We start from the raw sequence: 27,831 nt of genomic DNA, 5'->3' as shown, positions 1-27,831 counted from the left end.
GCTACCCCACCTCCTTTTCCTTTTATTCTATCCTTCCTGAATGTTGAATACCCCTGGATGTTGAGTTCCCAGCCCTGCTCATCCTGGAGCCACGTCTCCGTAATCCCAATCACATCATATTTGTTAACATCTATTTGCACAGTTAATTCATCCACCTTATTGCGGATACTCCTTGCATTAAGACACAAAGCCTTTAGGCTTGTTTTTTTAACACCCTCTGTCCTTTTAGAATTTTGCTGTACAATGGCCCTTTTTGTTCTTTGCCTTGGGTTTCTCTGCCCTCCACTTTTCCTCATCTCCTTTCTGTCTTTTGTTTTTGCCTCCTTTTTGTTTCCCTCTATCTCCCTGCATTGGTTCCCATCCCCCTGCCATATTAGTTTAACTCCTCCCCAACAGCACTAGCAAACACTCCCCCGAGGACATTGGTTCCGATTCTGCCCAGGTGCAGACCGTCCGGATTGTACTGGTCCCACCTCCCCCAGAACCGGTTCCAATGCCCCAGGAATTTGAATCCCTCCCTGCTGCACCATTGCTCAAGCCACGTATTCATCTGAGCTATCCTGCGATTCCTACTCTGACTAGCACGTGGCACTGGTAGCAATCCCGAGATTACTACTTTTGAGGTCCTACTTTTTAATTTAGCTCCTAGCTCCTTAAATTCATTTCGTAGGAACTCATCCCTTTTTTTACCTATGTCATTGGTACCAACGTGCACCACGACAACTGGCTGTTCTCCCTCCCTTTTTAGAATGTCCTCCACCCGCTCCGAGACATCCTTGACCCTTGCACCAGGGAGGCAACATACCATCCTGGAGTCTCGGTTGCGGCCGCAGAAACGCCTATCTATTCCCCTTACAATTGAATCCCCTATCACTATCGCTCTTCCACTCTTTTTCCTGCCCTCCTGTGCAACAGAGCCAGCCACGGTGCCATGAACTTGGCTGCTGCTGCCCTCCCCTGATGAGTCATCCCCCTCAACAGTACTCAAAGCGGTGTATCTGTTTTGCAGGGGGATGACCACAGGGGACCCCTGCACTACCTTCCTTGCACTACTCTTCCTGCTGGTCTTCCATTCCCTCGCTGGCTGTGGACCCTTCTCCTGCAGTAAGACCAACTCGCTACACGTGATACTCACGTCATTCTCAGCATCGTGGATGCTCCAGAGTGAATCCACCTTCAGCTCCAACTCCGCAACGCGGACCGTCAGTAGCCGGAGGTGGACACACTTCCCGCACATGTAGTCGTCAGGGACACTGGTGTTGTCCCCGTGTTCCCACATGGTACAGGAGGAGCATATCACGTGACCGAGCTGTCCTGCCATGACTTAACCCTTAGATACACTTAAATTGCCGACAACAATGTTAAAAGTTACTGACTAATAAAGAAAAAGAAAAACTACTCACCAATCAGCAGCCAATCACTTACCACGTTGGCTGTGACGTCACCTTTTGATTTCCTTCTACTTCTTTTTTGCCTTCTCTCCCAGCTGGAGCTGCACCGCTACGCCTCTCTCGACTCCCGCCTCTCTCGACGCTCCCCGGACTGCTGAGCCTTTTATAGGCCGCTGCCTCTCTGGACTCCCACCTCTCTCGACGCTCCCCGGACTGCTGAGCCTTTTATAGGCCGCTGCCTCTCTGGACTCCCGCCTCTCTCGACGCTCCCCGGACTGCTGAGCCTTTTATAGGCCGCTACGCCTCTCTGGACTCCCACCTCTCTCGACGCTCCCCGGACTGCTGAGCCTTTTATAGGCCGCTACGCCTCTCTGGACTCCTGCCTCTCTCGACGCTCCCCGGACTGCTGAGCCTTTTATAGGCCGCTGCCTCTCTGGACTCCCGCCTCTCTCGACGCTCCCCGGACTGCTGAGCCTTTTATAGGCCGCTGCCTCTCTGGACTCCCACCTCTCTCGACGCTCCCCGGACTGCTGAGCCTTTTATAGGCCGCTGCCTCTCTGGACTCCCGCCTCTCTCGACGCTCCCCGGACTGCTGAGCCTTTTATAGGCCGCTACGCCTCTCTGGACTCCCACCTCTCTCGACGCTCCCCGGACTGCTGAGCCTTTTATAGGCCGCTACGCCTCTCTGGACTCCCGCCTCTCTCGACGCTCCCCGGACTGCTGAGCCTTTTATAGGCCGCTGCCTCTCTGGACTCCCGCCTCTCTCGACGCTCCCCGGACTGCTGAGCTATTGGCCGAAGAGAAACTGAATTTGAAAAACGCCATCACGATTGCCCAGGCATGCATGACGACTGATGAGAACTTGAGGCAGACATCATCAAAAGGTCGGAGTTCCACGGCAGGCTTGTCAGGTACTGTAAATAAGATTGTGTCGTCTTCTGGCAAAGCTGCTCATGGCAGGGCCAAGTCAACTGTTTACGTGAAACCTGTAGCTGCTCAGAGCCTGACAACTGGCACGAAGCTGAGTTTACCCTGTTGATGTTGTGGGGGCAATCATCGGCTTCATCAGTGTCGGTTTAAACAATACTTCTGTAATGGCTGTTCGAACGTGGGACATCTCCAGAAAATGTGCCCTCAACTGAGCAAGCGTGCTGCTGCTGATCATATTATTGATGATGACCAGTCCAGTGCTGACTTTGATATACAACCTGAGGAGGAAGTGTATGGTTTGTATTCATTCTCGTCAAAGAGCCAGTCGATAACTGTTAATGTGAAGCTGAATGGCGTGTCTGTATCAATGGGGCTGGACATAGGTGCAAGTCAGTCGATCATGAGCCAAGTGACATTTGACAAGCTGTGGGACACTGAGGCTGTGAAGCCTAAGCTGAGTCCAGTCAAGGCCAAGCTGTGTACTTATATGAAGGAACTCATACCTGTGATTGGCAATGCAGTAGTCAAGGTGTCGTATGATGGTGTGACCCAAGATCTACCATTATGGATTGTCCCAGGTAATGGTCCAACACTGTTCGGTTGGAATTGGCTTGAGAACATCAAGCTGAACTGGAGTCATGTCAAAGCGTTGTCCTCGGTGGACGATACTTCTTGTGCTCAAGTGTTGAAGAAGTTTCCTTCTTTGTTTGAGCCTGGCATTGGTAATTTTACTGGAACCAAGGTGCAGATTCACCTGGATTCTGATGCAAGGCCTGGCTATCACAAAGCTCGGTCTGTCCCTTATATGATGAGGGAGAAGATTGAGATTGAGCTCGACAGACTCCAACGTGAAGGGGTCATATCACCTGTTGCGTTTAATGAGTGGGCCAGTCCTATTGTTTCTGTGTTGAAGAGTGATGGCACTGTCAGGATTTGCGGAGACTACACGGCTACGATTAACTGATTCTCGAAACAGGTTCAGTACCTGTTGGCGAAGGCTGATGACCTATTTGCCATGGAGCTCGTCGATAATTCAAAGAAACTGACCTGCATCAACACCCATAAAGGACTGTTTGTCTACAACAGGTGTCCTTTTGGAAGTCGTTCAGCTGCAGCCATATTCCAGAGAAATATGGAGAGTCTACTGAAGTCTGTTCCTAGAACTGTTGTGTTCCAAGATGACATTCTGGTCACAAGTCGCGACAACGCTGAGCATCTGAACAATCTTGAGGAAGTTCTACATCGTCTGGACATAGTGGGACTCAGGCTGAAACATTCGAAGTGTGCTTTCATGGCACCTGCAGTCGAATGTTATGGTGGTGGTGATTATTATTATTATTATTATTATTGTACAATGGTCGAGGTCCAAAATGGATCGCTGGTACTGTTACAGCTAAGGAGGGTAACAGAGTGTTCATTGTCATGCTCAAGGATAGCCAAACATGCAGAAAGCATGTTGACCAGGTAAAACTATGGCACACAGATGAACTGGAACCATTTGAGGAAGATCCAGTCAGTGACCCACCAACTATGTTCATTCACCAGAGGCCTCTGTTGTCATTCCTGCACCCGGACCTTCAGTCTCTGATGTTGTTATTACCACTCCCACCAGAACTGTTACTCAACTTCCAATCACAACTGACTTAGAACGTTCACCGAGAACTAATGTTGAATTGAGACGACCAACTTGTGTGCGGAAAGCCCCAAATCGTCTTTTATTGTAAAGTGACTGATACTAAGATCTTGAAAGGGGGGATGTTGTAATATATTTATGCTTGGGGTCACCAGACACCAGAAGGCGTCATTGTCGGATGTCATGCAGGCAATACAGGAAGTCGGATCTTGTACTTATCCAAAGTGGGAAGAAGAGAGATTGGGTGCACACCCGACGGCAGTTGATAATAGCAGGCCTCTTTTGTTATTACAATGGGGAAGGAGATATATTCGACTCTTCTACTGTAAAGAGCATCGGTCACCTGCCAGATGGCGCGATGGGCAGAGTATTGGGAGATGTTAGATATGTCTGCAGTTGCACACTGGAAAGACCCCGCTGCATAAAAGTTGAGAGCTACATTGACCTTAGTCTCAATGATGAGAGCTGTCCTGAGCCTTGTCTGAGGTTGCAGAACTTGCCGCAGGACATTGCACAGCTCCATCAATATGTCCTTTCTAAATGTGAGCCTTCGCAAACATTACTCATCACTGAGCTCCAGGAAGGAAAACTGACATTGGTAGACCTTTTGACAGTAGGGCCTCCTTCCCCCAGGTCTGTGCTGGTCCCCTCCGATGGCACCTGGCTGATCGCCTTCTCCCTGTTCCTACTGATGGTCTGGAGCCTCTGCAGGCTGCTGCTGGCAAGGCTCCTGGCTCAGTATATGGTGCAGGGGCCAGCATACCTGACCCTCCTCCTCTCCCTCTTGGCCACACTCTCTATGTAAAGATCTGTGGCTTTCTGTAGACCCTTCTCTGTTGGGCAGCCATGGCTGCTGCCTCCCTTGCCCGCTTCCTCTGAGCCCATTGCTGATGGCGCCGCCTTCTCTTGCGTGCCGCCCTGCCTCTCACAAGGTGCACAATGTGTTGACCTGCCAACACTTAGCCCATTCTGTCTGAAGGTTCGACCTTCACAAGCAGGCCTGTGTGTAGCAGTGAATGAGGCCCACGGGCCACCACTAATCAGTGAGAATCAAAAAGTTTTCTACACTCACAAAAAGTTCTGTAAAGTCCGCTGCAGCTTTACCAAAACTCTGCAGAGAAATTCGAAAAAGTTTGGACCACAAATGCCTGATCGCACAAACTCTCCGTTTTACAGCAGCTCCACAAAGTGCACCAACCCAAAAAGCTGGCGGGGCACTGTCAGGAAAATAAGCTTCTTGTTTTTTTATATTCAAAATGGATGGCATGGCCGCGTGGAAGTGGTGCACACTCTAATGACATCATCACGGCCACAGGACCCACACTGCAGCAGAAGTCGGCAGTTTGGGGCGGAAGTGGACACGGCCCCAAAACCTCCCACGCTGATAGAGAATTCAAGCAGGCTGCAAAGTTGAGAAAACACAGACCCCTGCCTACGTGACAGATAGCACGATGCCTTAAGCATCAATCAAGTTGACATTTCAGGACTTTAGGCTGGGAGCCAATTATGGGCTAATAACATATCAATTAAGCCAATAAGGTCAAAGGGGGCGAGTTCACGATTATAAATTGATCCTGGATAAGTACAGCCATTTTTTGCCATGTGTTTCAGAAGGACAAAGGACCTGGCATAAAGCCAGCAGTTTGTTGCAGCTGCCAGAATAAAGTTATGTTAAACTATCACCGGAGTTCGCATCTCATTGAAAATTAAGAGATCTAACACACACTGAATATGGGTCGCGTGGCCAGTTGACTAGAACGCGGCGGCCACTCGATTCCGCCGCATGTCTGTCGCAAACCTGCGGTAACAGGCCTTACCGGGACGCTGAATTTCGGCCCCGATATATCTACACACTGCATGATACACTAAGAAAAAACCCTACAAGTTACACAGAAATAAAATACAGGTGCATATTAAGTATAATAAATCTCAAACAATAAGGAGAAATTGGAGGCAGATATAATACAATTGAAATTAAGGGGGTGAATTTCCATGGAGGTTGTCCCGCTCATCGGCTGCAGCTTTGGCAGAAATGCTACGTAAACGCAATTTTTCCCAGGACTTCTGCAACTCTTCTTCAGAAGTTACAGAAGATACGCAGGAGAACCCCTGCATAAGTTCCCCCCTTAAGAGTTACTTTATTTCCCTTACAACCCAAATGAGGGTAAATCTGCACTATTTTACTTCAGTTCAGTGGCTATTCCAGCAAGCTAAATGTTATGAAAAACTGATCCACTTTGGAAATTTATGCACCTAAAAATACTGAAATTTAATTAAATAATTCAAATTGCAACTAAACAGGAGTTAAATATTATTAGATTGAACATGTAATATTCTGTAGTCCTTTTACCTGGGTTCCATGAAAATTGCTCCATATTCCTCAAACAAACAATCAGTAGAAGTACGTAGTTGTTGAATCTCTCTCTTATATCTGCAAAACAGATTATTTCCTACATTAAACGATCATACAAAAAAACAAGTCTAAAAATGTATTGATTATGTATCTTCATATTTTGCATAGATGCTAATTATCATTTTTACCAAGAAACTCCATGCTCTTTCAAAAGTAATTAAAAATTTAAAGAACCCCCAGAATGTCACAGATTAAGGGAAAGAATTAAAAGAAATACACATGGATTAGAAACATATTTTGGACAATTGTCCCATATTTCACCACTATTTTACATTCCACCATTTTACATTCCACTGTATCAATAAGTTTAAAGCTCCAAATGATTGATAAGAATATGATTTCAAGCACCATAACACCAAACTGCACAATTTAATAAATGTAAGTCTTTAAAGTCATGTACAAATCTCTTCCAAATCTAGAAACATACAATAGATACCAAAGGAAAGCTGAGTATCAGGTACTTGTTAATTCCACTGCATAAAAACTAGAAAGGTACACACATACCATAGCATAACTAAATGCATATTCATTTGTAATTAAGAGACAGAATGCATATTTTAGTACTTCTGATATTTAGAGCGGCTAAACAATCATCAAAAATATATAGGTATCCAAATAATGTTGCAAAGCTCCCATGTGCGCAACATGCAATGTCTTCATTTCAATTTGCATGCTGCTTCGCCTTCACAGTACCTCCATACCAGAACCACCTGCCCTTCCCAACAGCCTCTTGTCATTACAATGACACCCTGTATCATCCTAATCACCGCTCAATCCTCCATGGTTTCCGTTCTGATCGCTCACTACCTATTCTAGTCCCCTCACTCACTATTGCCTGCGGTCACCCTCCCCATCTGTCTTCTAATCCACTACTTTTACGCTCCAACCTCCCATCCCCTTCATCTACGCCATTACCCAATCCCATATATCCTCCGTTCTCCTGACCACAACTATTCCTTCACTCGGCCAGACCCCATCCCCTGTAGACTCCCGGTTTCAATTGACCCTCAGCTCCATAATCACCTTCACTCACTATTTCACTTCTCTCCGTCAGCCTTATCTGAAAGACTTGTTCCCCCTACAGATAATTAAGGCCATTTTAATTCAGCTATTCAGAAAAACCCTACAGTCTCTCCTCTGTTTAGGAAACCTATTGGCTTGGATAGGGAATTGGTTAGGAGGGAGGAGACGGAGTGCAAGGATAATGGGTATGTACTCAAATTGGCAGGATGTGACTAGTGGTGTCCCCCCAGTGTTCTGTGCTGGGGCCTCACCTTTTCCCTATATTTATTAATTACTTCGATGAAGGCATAGAAAACTGTTTTCTAGGGGTGTTAACAACAGTAACTTAGGTGGCACAGTAAATAGTGTTAATGGGAGCCAAAAGTTGGGGACATTGATAGATTAAGTGAGTGGGCAACACTCTGGCAGATGGAGTTCAATGTGGAAAAGTGTAATGATTTCCATTTCAGACCCAAGAAACATAAATCAGAGTATTTTCTAATTGACGAGAAACTGGGAACTGTGGATGAGCAGGGAGATTTAGGGGCCCATGTACAGAAATCACTACACGTCAGACAATAGGTACAAAAAAATAATTAAAAAGGCGATAGGAATGGTGGCCTTTATCACAAAAGGGCTGGAATTATGTTATAATTGTAGGGCTCTAGTTAGACCCTATCTGGAGTACTGCATTCAATTCGGAGCACCCGAGAAAGATACATTGGCCTTCAAGGGGGTGTAGCGCAGATTTATTTTCTTTTCTTTAATTTATTTGTTCCGGGATGTGGGCATCCACATGCAAGGCCAGCATTATATTGCCCATCCCTAATTGCTCTCAAGGTGATGGTGAGCCCCATTCTTGAACCGCTGCAATCCTTAGAATCATAAAGTGGTTACAGCATGGAAGGCGGCCATTTGGCCCGTCGAGCCACGTGCTAACTCTCAGCTAGTCCCACTTGCGTACCCTTTCCCGGTAGCCTTGCAAATATTTTTCCTTCAGATACTTATCCAACTCCCTTTTGAAAGAAAAACTTGAGTCTGCCTCCACTACCCTTTCAAGCAGTGCATTCCAGATCTTAACCACTCGCTGGTGAACTTAACCAATTGTGGTGAAGGTACTCGCAGTGCTGTTAGGGAGTTCTAGGATTTTGACCAAGCAACGATGAAGGAGCGGCGACATACTTCCAATTCAGCATGGTGTGGATCTTGGAAAGGAACTTGCAGGTGATGGTGCTCCCATGCCCCTATTACCCTTGTCCTTCTAGATGGTAGAGGTCGCGGGTTTTGGAGGTGTTGCCGAAGAAGCCGTGATGAGTTGCTGCAGTGCATTTTATAGATGATACACACTGCAGCCACAGAACGCCGCTGTTGGAGGGAGTGAATGTTGAAGGTGGTGGATGGGGTGCCAATTAAGTGGGCTGCTTTGTCCTGGATGGTGTCGAGCTTCTTGAGTGATGTTGGAGTGCACTCATCCAGGCAAGTGGAGAATATTCCAATGCATTCCTGACTTGTGCCTTGTAGATAGTGGAAAGGCTTTGGGGCGTCAAGAGATGAGAGACACACCATAGAATATCTAGCGTCTGACCCGCATTTGTTGCCACAGTATTTATGTGACTGGTTTAGTTAAGTTTCTGGTCAATGGTGACCCCCCCCCCCCCCCAGGATGTTGATGTTGGGGGATTTGGCGATGGTAATGCCGTTGAACATCAAGGGGCAGTAGTTAGACTCTCGCTTGTTGGAGATAGACATTGCCTGGCACTTGTGTGGTGCGAATGTTACTTGCCACTTATCAGTCCAAGCCTGAAAGTCGTCCAGGTCTTGCTGCATGCGGGCATGGACTGCTTCATTTTCTGAGGAGTTGGGAATAGGACACTGCCCTTGGGAACACCTGCAGCTATGTCCTGGGCTGGGATGATTGACCTCCAACAATCATCTTCCTTTGCACTAGGTATGGCTCCAGCCAGTAGAGAGTTCCCCCCGCCCCCCGCCAATTCCCACTGACTTCAATTTTACTAGGGCTCCTTGATACCACACTCGGTCAATTGCTGCCATGATGTCAAGGGAAATCACTCAACTCACCTCTGGAATTCAGCTCTTTTATCCATGTTTGGACCAAGGCTCTTATGAGTTCTGGAGCCGAGTAGTCCTGGCGGAACCCAAACTGAGCATCAGTGAGCAGGATATTGGTAAGAGCCGCTTGATAGCACTGGCGACGACACATTCCATCACTTTGCTGATGATTGAGAGTAGACTGATCGGGTGGTAATTCTCCGGGTTGGATTTGTCCTGCTTTTTGGGGACTGGACATACCTGGGCAGTTTTCCACATTGTCGGCTGGATGCCAGTATTGTAGCTGTACTGGAAAAAGCTTGGCTAGAGGTGCGGCTAGTTTTGGAGTATAAGTCTGTAGCACCACAGCCAGGATGTCGTCGAGGCCCATTGCCTTTGCTGTATCCAGTTTGCTCAGCCGTTTCTTGATATCACATGGAGTGAATCGAATTGGCTGAAGACTGGCTTCTGGCTCAGGAGGTGGCCAATATGGATCGTCCACTCAACACTTCTGGCTGAAGATGGTTGAAAACATTTCAGCCTTGTCTTTTGCACTTGCTTGCTGGGCTCCTCCATCATTGAGGATGGGGATATTCATAGCGCTCCTCCTCCAGTTAGTTTTTTTAATTGTCCACCACCATTCACGACTGGATGTGGCAGGACTGCAGAGCTTTGATCTGATCTGTTGATTGTAGATTGCTTAGCTCTGATTATAGCATGCTGTTTCCGCTGCTTAGCGTGCATATAGTCCTGTGTTGCAGCTTCCCCAGGTTGGTACCTCATTTTTAGGTACGCCTGCTGCTGCACCTGGAATGCTCTGCACCCCTCATTGAACCAGGGTTGGTCCCCTGGATTGATGGTAACAGTAGAGTGAGGGATATGCAGGGCCTTGAGGTTACAGATTGTGGTGGAATATGTGACCTATTCTTTACAACATCACAAACACACATATACAAAATGGCTCTACGAGAACTTATCAGGTGACCTTGTCATATGATGCTTTTATTATATACATCAGTTACATTACCACAGTAGTCCACTAAGTGGAGCTATATTACATTTCTCCCTCCTTAATGAAGACGTAATCATATCAAAATAATCATCGTACACAACAAAAGATAGGGCTAGAAATTCCATAATTCGCGTTATGACCTGTTTTTGGGCGATAATCGCAGCTTTTGATTTTTTTTTAACGCCGGAATGACTATGGCTGGAGGTTGCAAAATTTGGCAGTGACCAGCGGTAGAGGTAAAATCCAGCCTTGCACGACTGCATTTGTGAGTCGGAGCCGAATTCAACGATCTGAAATAAATACCGGACCTTCTGTGCATGCGCAATTTTCTTTCCGCCAATTTTTTTCCGCCCCGCGATTCTGGTCAGGTGTCAGGGTGTACCTGCGCAGTACACCCAGATCTCAATCTGCCATTTTTCACAGACAAGAGAGGATGCAGCAGAGTGATCACAGAAGGAAGAGGGCCAGGAAATTTAGTTCTGATGCCAATGAGGCACGGATAACAGCAATTAAGAGTAGATGGGTTAAGTTTAATAAGAGGCGTCAAAGTAAACCCCCCCGCCCCCCCCCAAGCCGTTGCAAGGAGATTTTGGACCTGTGTTGCTGAGGAGGACTCGTCAGTAGATGACATTTCCAAGGAACCACCATCAATGCAGGAAAAGGTGCAATGACCATTGCAGGGTCGTGAGAGTAAGTAATATTTTTATTCATACACTCCTTGATTACTTAAATTGCAAATCTGACACGTTGCTGTCGGTAGGTTTAGTGTTGCACTTTATTTGCCATGAATGATCGTTACACATTATTGACTGCTTTTTGACATCTTAAAAGATGTTTCTGCACATTGATGTCTTCCTCATGAATCACGTGCAACTACCAGGGCCATTAAACAGATGGCTGTATTAAATGCACACAGTATGATATAAGTGCTTTGATGGCTATCTGTGTGTGCCACAAGAGCAGAAGGTTCCCTCTGGTAATCATTCCTATTGTCATTTTTACAGGAAAAGTTTTCCCACAATCGCCATGAGCAGCGACGGACAGGCGGTAGTCCGCCCCAAACGCATCCCTTAACAGACCTGGAGGAGAGTGTGGCTGGTGTAATTGGTGCCTCCGGGAGGTCAACTACCCATGCGGGTGCTGAGCCTATGTTCTGAATTGATGGTAAGTCCTGCAAAATCCCCGGGCTGGGTTGGATTAATGTGATGCAGTGTCTGTGAACTAGGATTGGGGCAACGTGATGCAGTGTCTATGGACTCGGGTTCGGGTAATGTGATGCAGTGTCTTCCGACGACATATAATGCAGTAGTGGTGGTCCTTCAAATAAGCCTGCGGTATGTGACCTTACTTATGTCACCCTGCCCCCTCCCCTGTGCTAACCACTCGTCTGTTGTTTTCTATTTTGCAGATGAGGATTCTGAGGCACCATATCGTCCTATACAAGCATCCACCTCAGTCTATTATGTGTGAGTTGAGGAGGAAGATGAGGGCCACGCTGAGAACCCTCCACGGGAGGAACGACATCATGAAGCTGTTCCGGGGGGTGGGGGTGGCGATGGCGATGCAGTCAGCAAGTCTTTTAGCTGTAGCCACACGTTCCTCGGAGGAAGCCACATTCACAGTCTTTGTCCCATCTGAGGCAAGGTCCAAGTCGTGAGCAGCAATGCACCCCCCTGATTGAACCCCGTAGGCCGTCTCTTCGGTTGAGGCAGCAAAGCCGGTCTGCTGAAAGACAGGCAGACGCACACCTGGATAAGGTGGGACTGTCAAAGGAGAGCGTCGAACTCGGTCGAGAGCTGGGTGGGATTTCCGGCAAATTCGCGGCACAATCAGTGACACAATCTGTGGACATGAGGGAGGGTATGTTGCAGATTGCAGCTGCAATCCAGGAGAACACCGAGGCTGTCAATGCCCTGCGGCAATTGATGGTCTCGACTTTTGGCACTGCAGTCCCCAGTGTCATACCACCCAGGCCGACAGTACCTGTGAGTGGTGAGGCTGAGCAAGAGCCTTCCATACCCCAACCTTCTCCATTGTCTCTCCCCCAACAGCAGCAGCGCTCTGCACGCCTTGCTGCACGCAGTCTTGGTCCCAACGAGGGTAGGGGTAGGGGTAAGAAGTGAGGCCGGGGGGGGGGGGGGGGGGTGGGGGGGCGGGTGGCGGAAAGAGACAGGTGGCTGAAGTTAAGACATTCGGTGCAGGGATTCTTGTTTTGTTGTTGTTTTGCTGTAGTTTTCCCGTCCTGGTTATTTTATAAGTTTTACAAATTGTGTTCAAGTTCAAAATGTATTTAAGCTTCAAAATTAAAGTTTACAAAGTTTCAAGAATGTACAAATGTTTCATAAATTTACAAATGTTTTATAAATTCTTTTGTTCACCTTAACCATTGTTGTGCAGTGTCTCATATGTAGAATAAAAGGGGGAATAGTCAACATGGTAGGATATAGTGGGCAGGCAACGGTGAAACGTGCCGTTCACTGTTCAAGCAAAGCGTTGATTTATGAGTTGCTGACAAGGTTTTTGCAGTGGCGAAAGCTCCACGAGACCTCCTCTGTGGTGGTGGTGGCATGGGTTCATCGCCAGGCTCCTCGTCCTCCTCCCCCCTCTGTCCTGAGGTGGTCCTGTAGTCCCCAGCAGCAAATCCTGTCCCCTCATGTGTAGCATGCAACCATCATCATCATAGGCGGTCCCTTGAAACGAGGGTGATTTGCTTTCACGCCAAAAAAGGATAAATTGATAGGTGTTCCAATGAAGGACCTAAAATTCCAGGTCCTGAACTACATCCTGAAGGGTGGAAGATGCCTGTGCATGGATTTTCTTAACGTGTGGTGACCATTGCACACCAGCCATCTCATGGGCTTGACAGAGCTAGGTCTTGGTCTAGTGGCGAGGATTACCCAAGACGACTGGAGACCTGCCTGCACAGACCTAGCACGCACACATATCGCAGTGTGGGCTGGACTGAGCTGTCCGAGCCCCTGGCCCCGAACCCACGCCTCCCCTGGGCCCCGATCACATCCCTCTAGTCTCTCGCCGCTCCTTCGCCTAAACTCAGCGACCTGCTGAGGGAGTATTGCAGGCTGCCTCCAGAGTGGTCCAGGCATCGGAAGTGCTGCTTCAGCACTCCAATGGTCTTTGACAATAATGCGTGTGGCTCTATGGCTGTCATTATAGCGATGCTCAGCTTGTGTCTGAGGGTTCCGGACGGGGGTCATGAGCCAGGTGGCAAGGCTGTAGCCTTTATCCCCCAGCATCCAGCTCTGGTCTTGTGGCTGACGCTCAAACAGGCATTAGACACTGCTGTCATGCAAGATGAAAGCATCATGGATGCTCCCTGGAAACTGGGCATTTACTGCCATGATGCACTGAGTATGGTCGCAAACGATCTGTACATTCAGGGAGTGGAATCCCTTTCAGTTTCTGGCTCATCTGTGTTATGCGTACAGTCAATGGCACCCTGAACCTTGGGAAAGCCAGCAATTCGTGCAAAACCCACAGCCCTCTCATTCTGTGCCTCCTTGGTCATTGGGAACTTTATAAAGTCATCCTTTGTGCGTACAGTGTAGTAGTCACCTGGTGAATGCAGCTATGTGTAGCAAACTGCGAGATGCAGCATATGTCCTTTGCTGATGCCTGAAAGGAGCCAGAGGCATAGAAGGCAAGTGCCGCAGTCACCGTCACCTCGACAGGCAGTACAGTCCTGATGCTGCTGGCAGGCTGTAGGTCTGCCTTTATCAGCTGGCATATCTTGATGGCCACCTCTTTTCGGAAGCGCTGTCTTCGAATGCACTGTGCTTCAGACAGCTGCAGGTATGAGCGCTGTTCCCCGTAAACTCGTGGTGGGGGGGGGGGGGGGGGGTAAGGCCTGCTCCCCCTATGTCTGCAAACTCTTTAATTACACTCAAAATGCTCCTGCTTAAGTCTTTTTCCAGCTCAATGATGCATAGAAAAAGCAGCCAGCAATAATGGCAGAGATCGAGCCTTAAAAATGAACGATAAACTCTCAAAAACCTCACTGTGTAAAATGCAGCCTTCCCTCCAAATCCTTTTAGGCATTGAACTTCAGCTCCATTTTTCAAGATGGCGTTGTTAGCGCCGGGAGTGTCGTGGGTCCAAGCAGGTAAGACTTGATTTTTTTCTGGCGTGTTTTTCGGCGGGTGGTAAAAATGTCGGTATCAGCAACTTTCCCGCCCGTGGCGATAGCGGAGCGTTGCATATCAATTGATGTCATAAAAATGGTGAAAAAAAGGCAGGCAGTATTTTTTTTTTTTTTTTTTTTTTTACAGCTGGCGCTGCCAAATTTTCCACCTGGGCACTAAATTTCGCGTTTAATGCTCCCCCCCCCCCCCCCCCAAAAAAAAAAATCACTTTTTCTGTCCCACCACGGCGGTAAATAGGCACAAATGGCAAATTTCAGGCCCATGGACTTATTTTGCCATATTTACAAATCAAACTTATCCACTGGTATTCTGTTTCGGACAGAACTTTCCAAACTTGGTGTCGAAATTAGACTCATTCTAGGCTGATCCTGAGGAATGTTTTTCTCCAAGACCAACCCTCGATTTACATTTGGACTCTCTACAGCTTCAGACGGTTTGTCTTCCTGACTCGGACTCAGACTTAAATGCTGACTTTCTCTTGAACTTGTTTCTAGTACATCTGATGTAAGATTTACTACTGGTACGCTACTTGTAACAAGATTAAGGCCTAGAAATCCCGGTCGAGGTCTTCCCGTGGGCGAATCACTGAAAAAGGGAAAAAAGATGCGCACTTACCTGTTCCTGCTGTCCCCACGAGAGATCCCAGTCCTGAGGCCTTCACTCACTGCGCGTCGGAGCGCGTGCACGTCTGGACGGACGTAGAGCTGGAGTCACATGGCTCTGGGCAGCCAATCAGGGTACAGTATTTTCTCATTCATAATAATGGGAACTCCGTAAGTAGTTCTTATTATGATTGAGAAACAGTCCCAATACACCAAAACACTAATAAAAAATAGAAAAAAATACACTATATATGTAAGATCAATTTAAAGTTATTAATATCATAAAAATATATATTTTTTTCTGATTTAAAAAAAAAAATTTAAATTATGGTAAAAATAAATTTATTGTAGTGGCCAGGGTTTTTAACAATAAAATGTGTTTCTTTAATTTTATTTTTATGGGGCAGAAATTCCAGCCTCCCGGGTCTGTACTGAGTGTCTACGGACTTGGGAAGGCATCGCAAAAGCTGGTTTGCCGGCTTTTCTGATCTGTCCCTGACTACTATGTGTGCGGGAAGTGCATCCAGCTGCAGCTCCTGACAGATCGTATTGCGGCACTGGAGCTGCGCATGGATTCACTCTGGAGCATCCGCGATGCTGAGGATGTCATGAATAGTGAGTTGGTCACACTGCAGGTAAAGGTTACAAAGGCAGATAGGCAATGAGTGACCATCAGGCAGAGCAGCGGAAGGAAGGTAGTGCAGGGGTCCCCTGTGGTCATTCCCCTCCAAAACAGATACACCACCTTGGGTGCAGTTGGGGGAATGACTCATCAGGGGAGGGCAGCAGCAGCCAAGATCATGGCATCATGAGTGGCTCTGCTGCACAGGAGGGCAGGAAAAAGAGTGGGAGAGCTATAGTGGTAGGGGATTCTATTTTAAGGGAAATAGATAGGCATTTCTGCGGCCGCAATCGAGACTCCAGGATGGTATGTTGCCTCCCTGATGCAAGGGTCAAGGATGTCTCAGAGCGGCTGCAGGACATTTTTGAGGGGGAGGGTGAACAGCCAGTTGTTGTGGTGCATATAGGTAAAAAATGGGATGAGGTCCTACAAGCTGAATTTAGAGAGCTAGGAGTTAAATTAAAAAGCAGGACCTCAAAGGTAGTAATATTAGGATTGCTACCAGTGTCACGTGCTAGTCAGAGTAGAAATAGCAGGATAGCTAAGATGAATACGTGGCTTGAGGAGTGGTGCAGGATGGAGGGATTCAAATTCCTGGGACATTGGAACCAGTTCTAGGGGAGATGGGACCAGTACAAACCAGATGGTCTGCACCTGGGTAGGACCGGAACCAATATCCTAGGGGGAGCGTTTGCTAGTGCTGTTGGGGTGGGGTTAAACTAATATGGTAGGGGGATGGGAACCTTTGTAGGGAGACAGAGGGAAGTAAAATGGGGGCAGAAGCAAAAGACAGGAAGAAGAAAAGTAAAAGTGGAGGACAGAGAAACTCCAAGGCAAAAATCAAAAAGGGCCACATTACAGCAAAATTCTAAAGGGGCAAAGAGTGTTAAAGACAAACCTGAAGGCTCTGTGCCTCAATGCGGGGAGTATTCGTAATAAGGTGGATGAATTAACTATGCAGGCAGCTATTAACAAATATGATATAATTGGGATTACAGAGACATGGCTCCAGGGTGACCAAGGCTGGGAACTCAACATCCAGGGGTATTCAACATTCAGGAAGGATGGACAGAAAAGAAAAGGAGATGGGGTAGCGTTGCTGGTTAAAGATGCCAGTTCACTGGATATATTCAAGGGGGAGTTAGATATGGCCCTTACGGCTAAAGGGATCAAGGGGTATGGAGAGAAAGCAGGAAAGGGGTACTGAGGTGAATGATCAGCCATCATCTTATTGAATGGTGCTGCAGGCTCGAAGGCCGAATGGCCTACTCCTGCACCTATTTTCTATGTTTCTATGAAATTAACGCAATAGTAAGGAAGGACATTAGCTTGGATGAAGTGGAATCTGTATGGGTAGAGCTGCGGAATACCAAAGGGCAGAAAACGCTAGTGGGAGTTGTGCACAAACCACAAAACAGTAATAGTGAGGTTGGGGACAGCATCAAACAAGAAATTAGGGATGCGTACAACAAAGGTACCGCAGTTATCATGGGCGACTTTAATCTAAATATAGATTGGGCTAACCAAACTGGTAGCAATACGGTGGAGGAGGATTTCCTGGAGTGTATTAGGGATGGTTTTCTAGACCAATATGTCGAGGAACCAACTAGAGGGCTGGCCATCCTAGACTGGGTGATGTGTAATGAGAAAGAATTAGCAATCTTGATGTGCGACGCCCCTTGGGGAAGAGTGACCATAATATGGTAGAATTCTTTATTAAGATGGAGAGTGACACAGTTACTGAAAGATAACGTCGATGGTATGAGACGTGAATTGGCTAGAATAGATTGGCGAATGATACTTATAGGGTTGATGGCGGATAGGCAATGGCAGACAGTTAAAGATCACACAGATGAACTTCAACAATTGTACATCCCTGTCTGGAGTAAAAATAAAACGGGGAAGGAGGCTCAAACGTGACTAACAAGGGAAATTAGGGATAGTGTTAAATCCAAAGAAGAGGCATATAAATTGGCCAGAAAAAGCAGCAAACCTGAGGACTGGGAGAAATTTAGAATTCAGCAGAGGACAAAGTGTTTAATTAGGAGGGGGAAAAGACAGTATGATAGGAAGCTTGCTGGGAACATAAAACTGACTGCAAAAGCTTCTATAGGTATGTGAAGAGAAAAAGATTAGTGAAGACAAACGTAGGTCCCTTGCAGTCAGAATCAGGTGAATTTATAATGGGGAACAAAGAAATAACAGATCAACCGAACAAATACTTTGGTTCTGTCTTCACAAAAGGAAGAGACAAATAACTTTTCGGAAATACTAGGGGACTGAGGGTCTAGTGAGGAGGAGGAACTGAAGAAAATCCTTATTAGGCGGAAATTATGTGAGGGAAATTGATGGGATTAAAGGCCGATAAATCCCCAGGGCCTGATAGTTTGCATCCCAAAGTACTTAAGGAAGTGGCCATAGAATTAGTGGATGCATTGGTGGTCATTTTCCAACAGTCTATCGACTCTGGATCAGATCCTATGGACTGGAGGGTAGCTAATGTAACATCACTTTTTAAAAAGGAGGAAGAGAGAAAACAGGGAATAATAGACCGGTTAGCCTGACATCGGCAGTGGGGAAAATGTTGGAATCAATTATTAAAAGATGAAATAGCAGCACATTTGGAAAGCAGTGACAGGATCGGTCCAAGTCAGCATGGGCTTATGTAAGGGAAATCATGCTTGACAAATCTTCTAGAATTTTTTGAGGATGTAACTAGTAGAGTGGACAAGGGGGAGCCAGTGGCTGTAGTGTATTTGGACTTTCAAAAGGCTTTTGACAAGGTCCCACACAAGAGATTGGTGTGCAAAATTAAAGCACATGGTATTGGGGGTAATGTATTGACGTGGATAGAGAACTGGTTGGCAGACAGGGAGCAGAGAGTCGGAATAAACGGGTCCTTTTCAGAATGGCAGGCAGTTACCCGTGGGGTGCCGCAGGGCTCAATGCTGGGATCCCAGCTATTTACAATATACATTAATGGTTTAGATAAGGAATTGAGTGTAATATCCCCAAGTTTGCAGATAACACTAAGCTGGGTGGTGGTGTGAGCTGTGAGGGGGATGCTAAGAGGTTGCAGGGTGACTTGGACAGGTTAGGTGAGTGGGCAAATGCATGGCAGATGCAGTATAATGTAGATAAATGTGAGGTTATCCACTTTTGTGGCAAAAACACAAAGGCAGATTATCTGAATGGCGACAGATTAGGAAAAGGGGAGGTGCAACCTGAGTGTCATGGTACATCAGTCAATTAAAGTTGGCATGCAGGTATAGCAGGCGGTGAAGGCGGCAAATGGCACGTTGGCCTTCATAGGTAGATAATTTGAGTATAGGAGCAGGGAGGTCTTACAGCAGTTGTACAGGGCCTTGGTGAGGCCTCACCTGGAATATTGTGTTCAGTTTTGGTCTCCTAATCTGAGGAAGGACATTCTTGCTATTGAAGGAGTGCAGCAAAGGTTCACCAGACTGATTCCCGGGATGGCAGGACTGACATATGAGGAGAGACTGGATCGACTGGGCCTGTATTCACTGAAGTTTAGAAGAATGAGAGGGGATCTCATAGATACATAAAAATCTGGACAGGTTAGATGCAGGTTAGAGAAAGCGGGTCAGGGGTACTGAGGTGAATGATCAGCCATGATTTTATTGAATAGTGGTGCAGGCTCGAAGGGCCGAATGGCCTACTCCGGCACCTATTTTCTATATTTCTATGTCTTGACAGATTGCACCCATCTCGAGAGCGAGGATATTTGCAAGGGCAAGATTGTGGGATTTACCCATATCTTGCCCAGCAAATGTCCTCAAAACGCTTGTGCCTGATAAGGAGCAGGCACATAGCCTACTTTTAGAGGCGTAAGAGTTTTAAAACATACAAAAATAAAATAAAATGAAATGAAAAAAAACACATTTTGTTCAAAACCCTTCCCACTAAGGTAAGTTTATTTTTAACCCTAATTACAAAACTTAAAAAAAAATCGGGAATATATTTTTTTTCTAAGGCATTTATTAACTTTAATTTTAATTATGTAAGGTGTGTTTTTTATTTTTTATTATAGTCTTAGTGTGTTTGTTTTTTTCTTCTCATTAATAGCAATGAGAACACGTAGATACAGAGTTCTCATTGCTATTAATGAGAAAGCTGTGGAATACTGTACCTAATTTGTTGAGCAGTCACACGACTGCACCTTCTGCGTGAGAATCTGCAGGACGGGAGCGCGCTTTGCAGCACGGGAAGAGAAGGCCTCCCCAACACAATCCCACGCTCCTCCGGGACCACCAGGTACATTCATGGAAATTTTTCAGGTCAGACATGCACCCGCGGAAGCCGCTGATCGCAATTTCTGGGCCATCATGTTTATGTATGTTTTAATAGTCTTACGTCTGTAAAAGTAGGCTTTGAGTCTGCTTTTATCAGGCACAAGAGTTTTCAGGACATCCGCTGGGCAAGATATGGGCAATCTTGCCCATGCGAATGCCCTGGCTGTGGAGATACGTTGGATGTCGGAAAAGCCGGTTTTCAGCATATGCGCATTGCACACTTAAAACCGGCTTTTGCGATGCCTGCCCTGGTCCGTATACACTCAGTACGGACCCGGGGAGGCTGGAATTTCCAGGCCTATCTGACTCATCAGAAATAATCTATTCATTCCAACTTTCAACTCCTTCCACATTTGTAGGTAATATATGATCTATGGGAACAAACCTAACCTGTCCATGATGAAACATCTTGAACAAATATGTGCGAGGACCACATATCTTCACTACTCTTCCTGGTAACCACTTTAACCATTTATGATGGTGCTTCACTTTCAACTTCTGATTCAATTTCACACTTCTCTCTCTTACTTTACCTCTATCATGATTCTTCTTCTGTCTTAATTGTTTCTCTTCTACTGATTGTGCCAAGTTTGGCTTTAACAACGAGAACCTAGTTCGTAGCTGTCGTTTGAGAAACAACTAGCAGTAGTTGTATGAGGAGTATTACGATAAATAATTAGAAAATTTGCTAATTTGTGGTCCAACGGCAACTGCCATTTGTTTGGATTTGGATCCAATATTTGCTTAATGAGAACACGTTTTACAATTTGTACTGTGCGCAGGGTGGTACGGTGGAACTTTGGCACGTTTGATACCGTTTCTGCTCATGAACTGTGCAAATTCTTCAGGACAAAATTGCGGCCCATTATCAGACAATTTCTTGTGGAAGGCCATATGAAGAAAACAATCTTTGCAAATTGTCTAGTGCTTTACTTGTTATTTTCCGCATCAGAGACACCGTTACCCACTTCGAATGGCTATCAATCACGATGAACAATTGTTGTCCTTCTCGCTCAGCAAAATCTACATGTAACCTTTGCCACACACTGAGAGGCCATTTCCATGGCTGTAATGGTACTGATGGTAGTTTCTTGCTTACCGATTGACATGTTGTACACTGACTAACAATGTACTTTTTGGGGCAGAAATTCATCAGTCACCGCCCACTGCCATTTTACATTTGGCCTGGAGTGGACGGGAGGGGAGAATCGCCAGGAACCGCCCGCTGATGTCAGCGGACGGCCAAGTGGCGCAACTGAGCTCCCGCCCGCCGAGCTCCCAGATTCCCGCGGGCGTGACTCAGCAGCAGAACGGGGGTGGACCGCTGCGAGGAGGCTGGTCTGTCCCCAACAGTGAGTATGAAGAACCTGAAAAACAGGTAAGTGAACATGTAAAAAAAAAAAAAAATTTCGACAGCAACTTACCTGTGTGGGGTCCCCTGAAGGTCTTCGGATAGTTTTTTTAATTTTTTAGTGTTGATTTTTTTTTCAGCTCTTCGACCCTCCGTGGGCTCGACTCCATCCTTGGCAGCACTTGGGCAGCAAGCACCTCTACCGGCGAGAATGAGACCTCCCGCCCAGATTGGCGGTGTACGTCGGTGATTTGCCGCCCGCCGACCTTTGAGGGACCTCGGCCATGAATATCCCGCCCAAAGTACCATCCAGTACCTCGGCAGCCATCAGCGACAATTTGGGCAGCACTTGGGCAGGTGGAGGCCTTGATGAAAATCGACCTCTATATCTTTATCTAGACCTGGCCATCATAAGTAACTGCGTGCAAAACTCTTGGTCAAGCACATTCCCAGGTGATGGTCATGAAGATTTGGACCTGAACTTATTTGGAATAACTACCCTTGCACCCCACATGATACAATCTTTATCTACTGATAATTCATTCCTACGAACAAAGTATGGTTGAATATCTTGCTCTGATACCTGGTTTGGCCAGCCATTTGCTATGTAATCAAACACTTTTGACATAACTGGGCCACGCTTGGTTGCTCTACTAATCCCTTCAGCTGTGACTGGCAGTTCACCAATATGTGAAAAATAGAACACCTCTTCCCTATTGGGTATAACTTGTGATGGGGATGGCAACCTAGACATAGCATCAGCATTACCATCTGACTTAGGTACAACAATGGGTGTAGCCCAATTACATAGATCTACCTTAGAGATAATGTTCTGAGTTTCTAATTTTTTGAGTTTTTGCCCAACTTTCTCCTCGAGTCCGTATGGTATGGGACGTGGCTTGCAGTAAACTGGTCGAGCATCCTTCTGCACTCTGACACTCGCCTTGAAACTTTGGATTGGACTGATGTTTCGCAGAACACCTTCGGATATTGCTTGATGACATCATCCTTTGATGCAAATCTCGTTTCAACACGAAAAATCTCATTCCAATCCAGCTTCAATTTCTACCTATTAAGGCAGGCTTGTCTCTTGCCATTACTAAGAGAGGCAAGCTCTGAAACTGATCCTTTTATTTCACCGGTATGGTGATATGTCCTACCACAGGGATTTGCTCTCCTGAGTAGCCTCACAGCTCTATCTTCGACTTCTCCAGTGGAAAATCACTCAACTTGTCGAGATATAGCGATTCTAGTACTACCCTCACTGATGCAACAGTGTCCATTTCCATGGGTATCCTGGTTCCTGCAATGTCTACTTGGATGACGATACTTTGCGAATCGTTGTTAGGTACCCTTGTGCTCCTGATGACGTGTATCTCCAGAACCTCCCCGTCCTGTTGCTTCTCGTCGATGCTATGTAGTCTCTGGCTATTTCTACTTATAGGATTGAAAGTTGCTTTACTCTTCAGTCAGCATGCCTCTGCAAGATGCCCCGTTTTCTTGCAGAAGAAACTCTCTGCCTTCACAACTGGACAGCTTTGAGCAATGTGATGTCCCAGACGCCGATAGCACGACTTCAATGTACTGTTATGGTGGCCAGTTGCTGAGGCCTTGGGGCCAAACTGCCTTTTACTTCTAACCTACAGGCGATTCACCTCGATTGTCTGACAACTGGAAATGGCACGAAATTCTCGGGAGTATTGGTTGGCTATATCCATCGACATAGCTGTCTGACAAGCTAAATCAAAAGTCGTTCGGGGTTCTCAACAACTTTCTTCTGATTGCTTCATTTTTCATCCCATAAACAAAGCAGTCACGCAATACTCGGTCCTGAAAGTTTCCCAAATGACAGTGAACGGATAGCTTTTTTAATGCTGCAATGTACTCACTGATACTCTTGTCAATTAATTGATCTCGTATTCCAAAACGATAACTTTCAGCAATTTCCAGGGGCTCAGGACTGTAGTGCTACTCTAACTTTGTGACAGTGGCGTGTCCTTCGGCTTGATGGGAACAAGCACATTTTTCAGGGTTTCATACACCTCGGGGCCTGTTTCAGTCAAGAAAATAGCCTGTTTTCTTTCTAACACCACCTGGTTATGGTTTTCATCATCGGGGACTTCGATGATACTATTTGTGGTGAAAAACATTTCTAGCCGCTCCACATATGTTCTGAAAGTTTCTCTGTCGTGATGGAACTCACCCAAGCACCCTATTATTCCCATAGGCGGGGCTATCTGGACTCTTCAGTTCAGCCAAGTGTACTTGTAATTTACCTTGGATTATTAGCTGTGCTGCAAAACAAAGAACCTCTCAAAATATCTCTGCCGGTTGGCTGAATCATCCACCAACAAAAATTTCAGCTAGGGAATCTGATTATCTTATCTTCATCGACAATGTGATATATTTTTTACGTCATCACAAACACACACATACAAGATGGCTCTACTGGAACTTATCAGGTGACCATGTCACATGACGCTTTTATTATATACATCAGCAGTTGCATTACCACAGTAGTCCACTAGGTGGGGCAGCAGTCCACTAGGTGGATCTATATTACAGAATACAATTCTGCTGCTGCTGATGGCCCACAGTGCCTCATGGAAGCTCATTTTAAGCTGTAGATATTTACTGAGTTGGTCCCATTTAGCACGGTGGTAATGCCACACAATACAATGGTGCGTGTCTTCAGTGGAAAAACAGGACTTTGTCTCCACAATGACTGCAGTGATCACTGCTGCCAATGCTGTCATGGACAGATGCATCTGCGACAGGTAGATTGGTGAGGACAAGGTCAAGTAGGTTTTCCGTCGTGTTGGTTCTCTCACCACTTGTTGCAGGCCCAGTTGGGCAGTTATGTCCTTCAGGACTCGGCTAGTTCGGTCAGTAGTGGTGCTTCTGAGCCACTCTTGGTGATGGACATTTAAGTCCCCCACCCATAGTACATTCACCAGAATGATACCGGGGCGAAAGGAGTTTCATTTTGAGGACTGGTGGCAAAGGCTAAGCTTGCATTCCTTTGAATATAGAAGATTAAGGAGTGATCTAAAAGATGATCAAAGGATTTGATAGTCAAAAATTATTTCCTCTGGTGGGGGTGTCCCAAATAAGGGGGCATTACCTTAAAATTAGAGCTCAGCCGTTCAGGGGTGATGTCAGAAAGCACTTCTTCACTCAAAGTGTAGTGGAAAAGTAGAACTCTCCCCCAATCCACTCCACTCCAAATCCCCCCCGCCAAAAAAAAATTGTTACGGCTAAGTTTATTGAAAATTTCAAAACTGAGAGATAGATTTTTGTTAGCCAAGGGTATTAAGTAGTTGTTAAGATACAGGTAATCCATAATCTAACTGAATGATGGAACAGGCTCAGTGGGCTGAATGGCATTCTCTTGTTCTTACGTTTCTATGTCCTTAGTTCCTATAAAAACACAGAAAATAGGTGCAGGAGCAGGCCATTCGGCCCTTCGAGCCTGCACCACCATTCAATAAGATCATGGCTGATCATTCACCTCAGTACCCCTTTCCTGCTTTCTCTCCATACCCCTTGATCCCTTTAGCTGTAAGGGGCATATCTAACTCCCTTTTAAATATATCTAACGAACTAGCATCAACAACTCTCTGCGAAAGAGAATTCCACAGGTTAACAACTCTCTGAGTGAAGAAGTTTCTCCTCATCTCGGTCCTAAATGGCTTACCCCTTATCCTTAGATTGTGACCCCTGGTTCTGGATTCCCCCAACATCGGGAGCATTCTTCCTGCATCTAACCTGTCCAGTCCCGTCAGAATTTTATATGTTTCGATGGGATCCCCTCTCATTCTTCTAAACTCCAGTGAATAAAAGCCCAGTCGATCCAGTCTCTTCTCATATGTCAGTCCTGCCATCCCAGGAATCAGTCTGGTGAACCTTCGCTGCACTCCCTCAATAGCAAGCACATCCTTCCTCAGATTAGGAGACCAAAACTGAACACAATATTCCAGGTGAGGCCTCACCAATGCCCTGTACAGCTGCAGCAAGACCTTCCTGCTCCTATACTCAAATCCCCTAGCTATGAAGGCCAACATGCCATTTGCCTTCTCCACCGCCTGCTGCACCTGCATGCCAACCTTCAATGACTGATGTACCATGACACCCAGGACTCGTGGTATCTCCCCTTTTCCTAATCTACCACCATTCATAAGAATCTAATTGATTCTTAACTTTCTCCAAGGGCTTTCACCTTCACTACTCAATTTGGAAGTTCATTCCAAGTATTGATCATCGTGTTTGAATAACTTCCTTATATCAGCCTTCAATTTACCTTTCACTAGTTTAGATCTGTGTCCCCTATTTCTACACTGGCAATTTAATTTACTGAAATGTTCCAGATTTACCTTTGCCATTCCATTAACCATCTTGCAGACTGCTATAAGTTCACTTCTCAGGCATCATCTTCCCAGGCTAGAAAGTCCAAGTTTCTCTGTTTTTTCCTCATAACTCAGACCCGAGACAAGGGTACTACTTCGTAATTCTTCTCTGTCTGCCTCCAGTGGTTGAATATCTATCTCCCCTTTCTCAATGTCCAGAACTGGACGCAAAGTGACTTCAGTTTGATCATCACTTCCTTTGACAAGATGTAGCATGTCTGTATTTGAAAAAGAACTGGGGTCAAGCCGGTTACCCACTCAGGAATGGGTCACTGATTACATTTTCCAGCAATGAATTTGTGATATTGGTTGAGGAGGGATGCAGCCAGGTGCACAATGTGGTAGGAGGGGGAAAGAAAAAGGGTCAGGAGCAGAAAGAAATGAGTACTCAAGGTGGGAGCTGGCGAGGTGGGTAAAGAAGAAAAAAAGGGCAAGAAACAGAATATTGGGCTGGGAACTGGAAGTTGCAATGTTTAATTCTGCTCCTACCATCAGATTTTGGGAAGGACCCCATCATTTAAAGCCTTTCAATTTAAATGACAGGGTCTTCCATAAACTCGTGGGGAAACCCTTAGCAAATCCCATCACCACACTAAGCCAATTAAAACCAAGAACCATCTTTTCAGAAGTACATTATAAAGCAGAGCCTGAGGAGTATGTGAGAGCCAAGTCACTCAGTTACACATGGGATACGGTGGGGTGGCAAGAGACAAATTGCTAGGGAAGCAACTGACTTTCTGACACCAGGGACATGACAAGGTTGGTCCAGGGAGGAAAATACCTGGCAAAAGCAGACAGCAATGATATTTTACATACTCTTTGAGCAAACAATAAGAATCTACCATCCCCAATGTAGATTGCTGATGGAAGTGAAAGAGCTGCAAGACAACCTGTTGGCTCATGAAACTGCAACATTTCATGTTCAATCTGTCACATGCCATAACTGGAATGTCATTTTTAAATTATTTATTCATTCATGGGATATGGGTATCAGTGACAAGACCACCATTTATTGCCCATCCTTAATTGTCCTTCAGAAGATGTTGATGAGCTTCTTTCTTGAACCGCTGCAATCTGTATAATGAAGGTACTCCTAACAGTACTGTTAGTAGCAGTTTCCAGGATTTTGACCCAGCGATGATGAAGGAATGGTGATATATTTCCAAGTCAGGATGGTGTGTGCCTTGGAGGGGATCTTGCAAGTGGTGGTGTTCTCATGCACCTGATGCCCTTGTCCTTCTCGGTGGTAGAGGCCGCGGGTTTGGGAGGTTCTGTCAAAGAAGCCTTGGCAAGTTTCTGCAGTGCATCTTGTAGTCGGTACATACTGTAGTCACGTGGCACAAATGGTGGAGAGTGTGAATGTTTAACGTGGTGGATAGGGTGCTGATCAAGCGGACTGCCTTATCCTGGATGGTGTCGAGCTTCTTGAGTGTTGTTGCAGCTGCACTCATCTAGGCAACTAGAGATTATTCCATCACACTCCTGACTTGTGCCTTGTAGGTGGAAAGATTTTGGGAAGTCAGGAGGTGAGACACTCGCTGCAGAATACCAAGCCTCTGACCTGCTCTTGTAACCACAGTATTTCTGTGGTTGAGTTTCTGGTGACCCCCAGGATGTTGATGATGGAGATTCAATTATGATAATGCCATTGAATGTCAAGGGGAGGTGGTTAGGCTCTCTTGTTGGAGATAGTTATTGCCAGGCACTTTTGTGGCACGAATATTACTTGCCACTTATCAGCCCAAGCCCTGATGTTGTCCAGGTATTGCTGCATGCGGGCACCAACTGCTTCATTATGTGCGGAGTTATGAATGGAACTGAACACTGTGTAATCAGCAGTGAACATCCACATTTCTAACCTTATGATGGAGAGAAGGTCACTGATGAAGTAGCTGAAGATGGTTTGGCCAAGAAAACTGCACTGTGGAATACCTGCAGCAATGT

General features: G+C 46.1%; 1 protein-coding gene across 4 annotated transcripts in view; it reads right to left on the bottom strand.

Moving 5' to 3' along the window:
* tapt1b (transmembrane anterior posterior transformation 1b) overlaps nt 1–27,831 on the bottom strand; it is a 253,864-nt gene that overhangs the window by 91,255 nt on the left and 134,778 nt on the right. For all 4 annotated transcript variants that reach the window (XM_070870858.1, XM_070870861.1, XM_070870863.1 and 1 more), the window contains one exon: nt 6,305–6,385. In XM_070870858.1, the coding sequence (XP_070726959.1) occupies nt 6,305–6,385 (81 nt within the window). The remainder of the gene's footprint in view (nt 1–6,304; nt 6,386–27,831) is intronic.

Source organism: Pristiophorus japonicus, chromosome 2 (genome assembly GCF_044704955.1).
Source record: "Pristiophorus japonicus isolate sPriJap1 chromosome 2, sPriJap1.hap1, whole genome shotgun sequence".
Classification (NCBI taxonomy): domain Eukaryota; kingdom Metazoa; phylum Chordata; class Chondrichthyes; family Pristiophoridae; genus Pristiophorus; species Pristiophorus japonicus.
The sequence above is the reverse complement of the archived record's forward strand: the minus strand, read 5'-3'. Positions and strand labels throughout refer to the sequence as shown.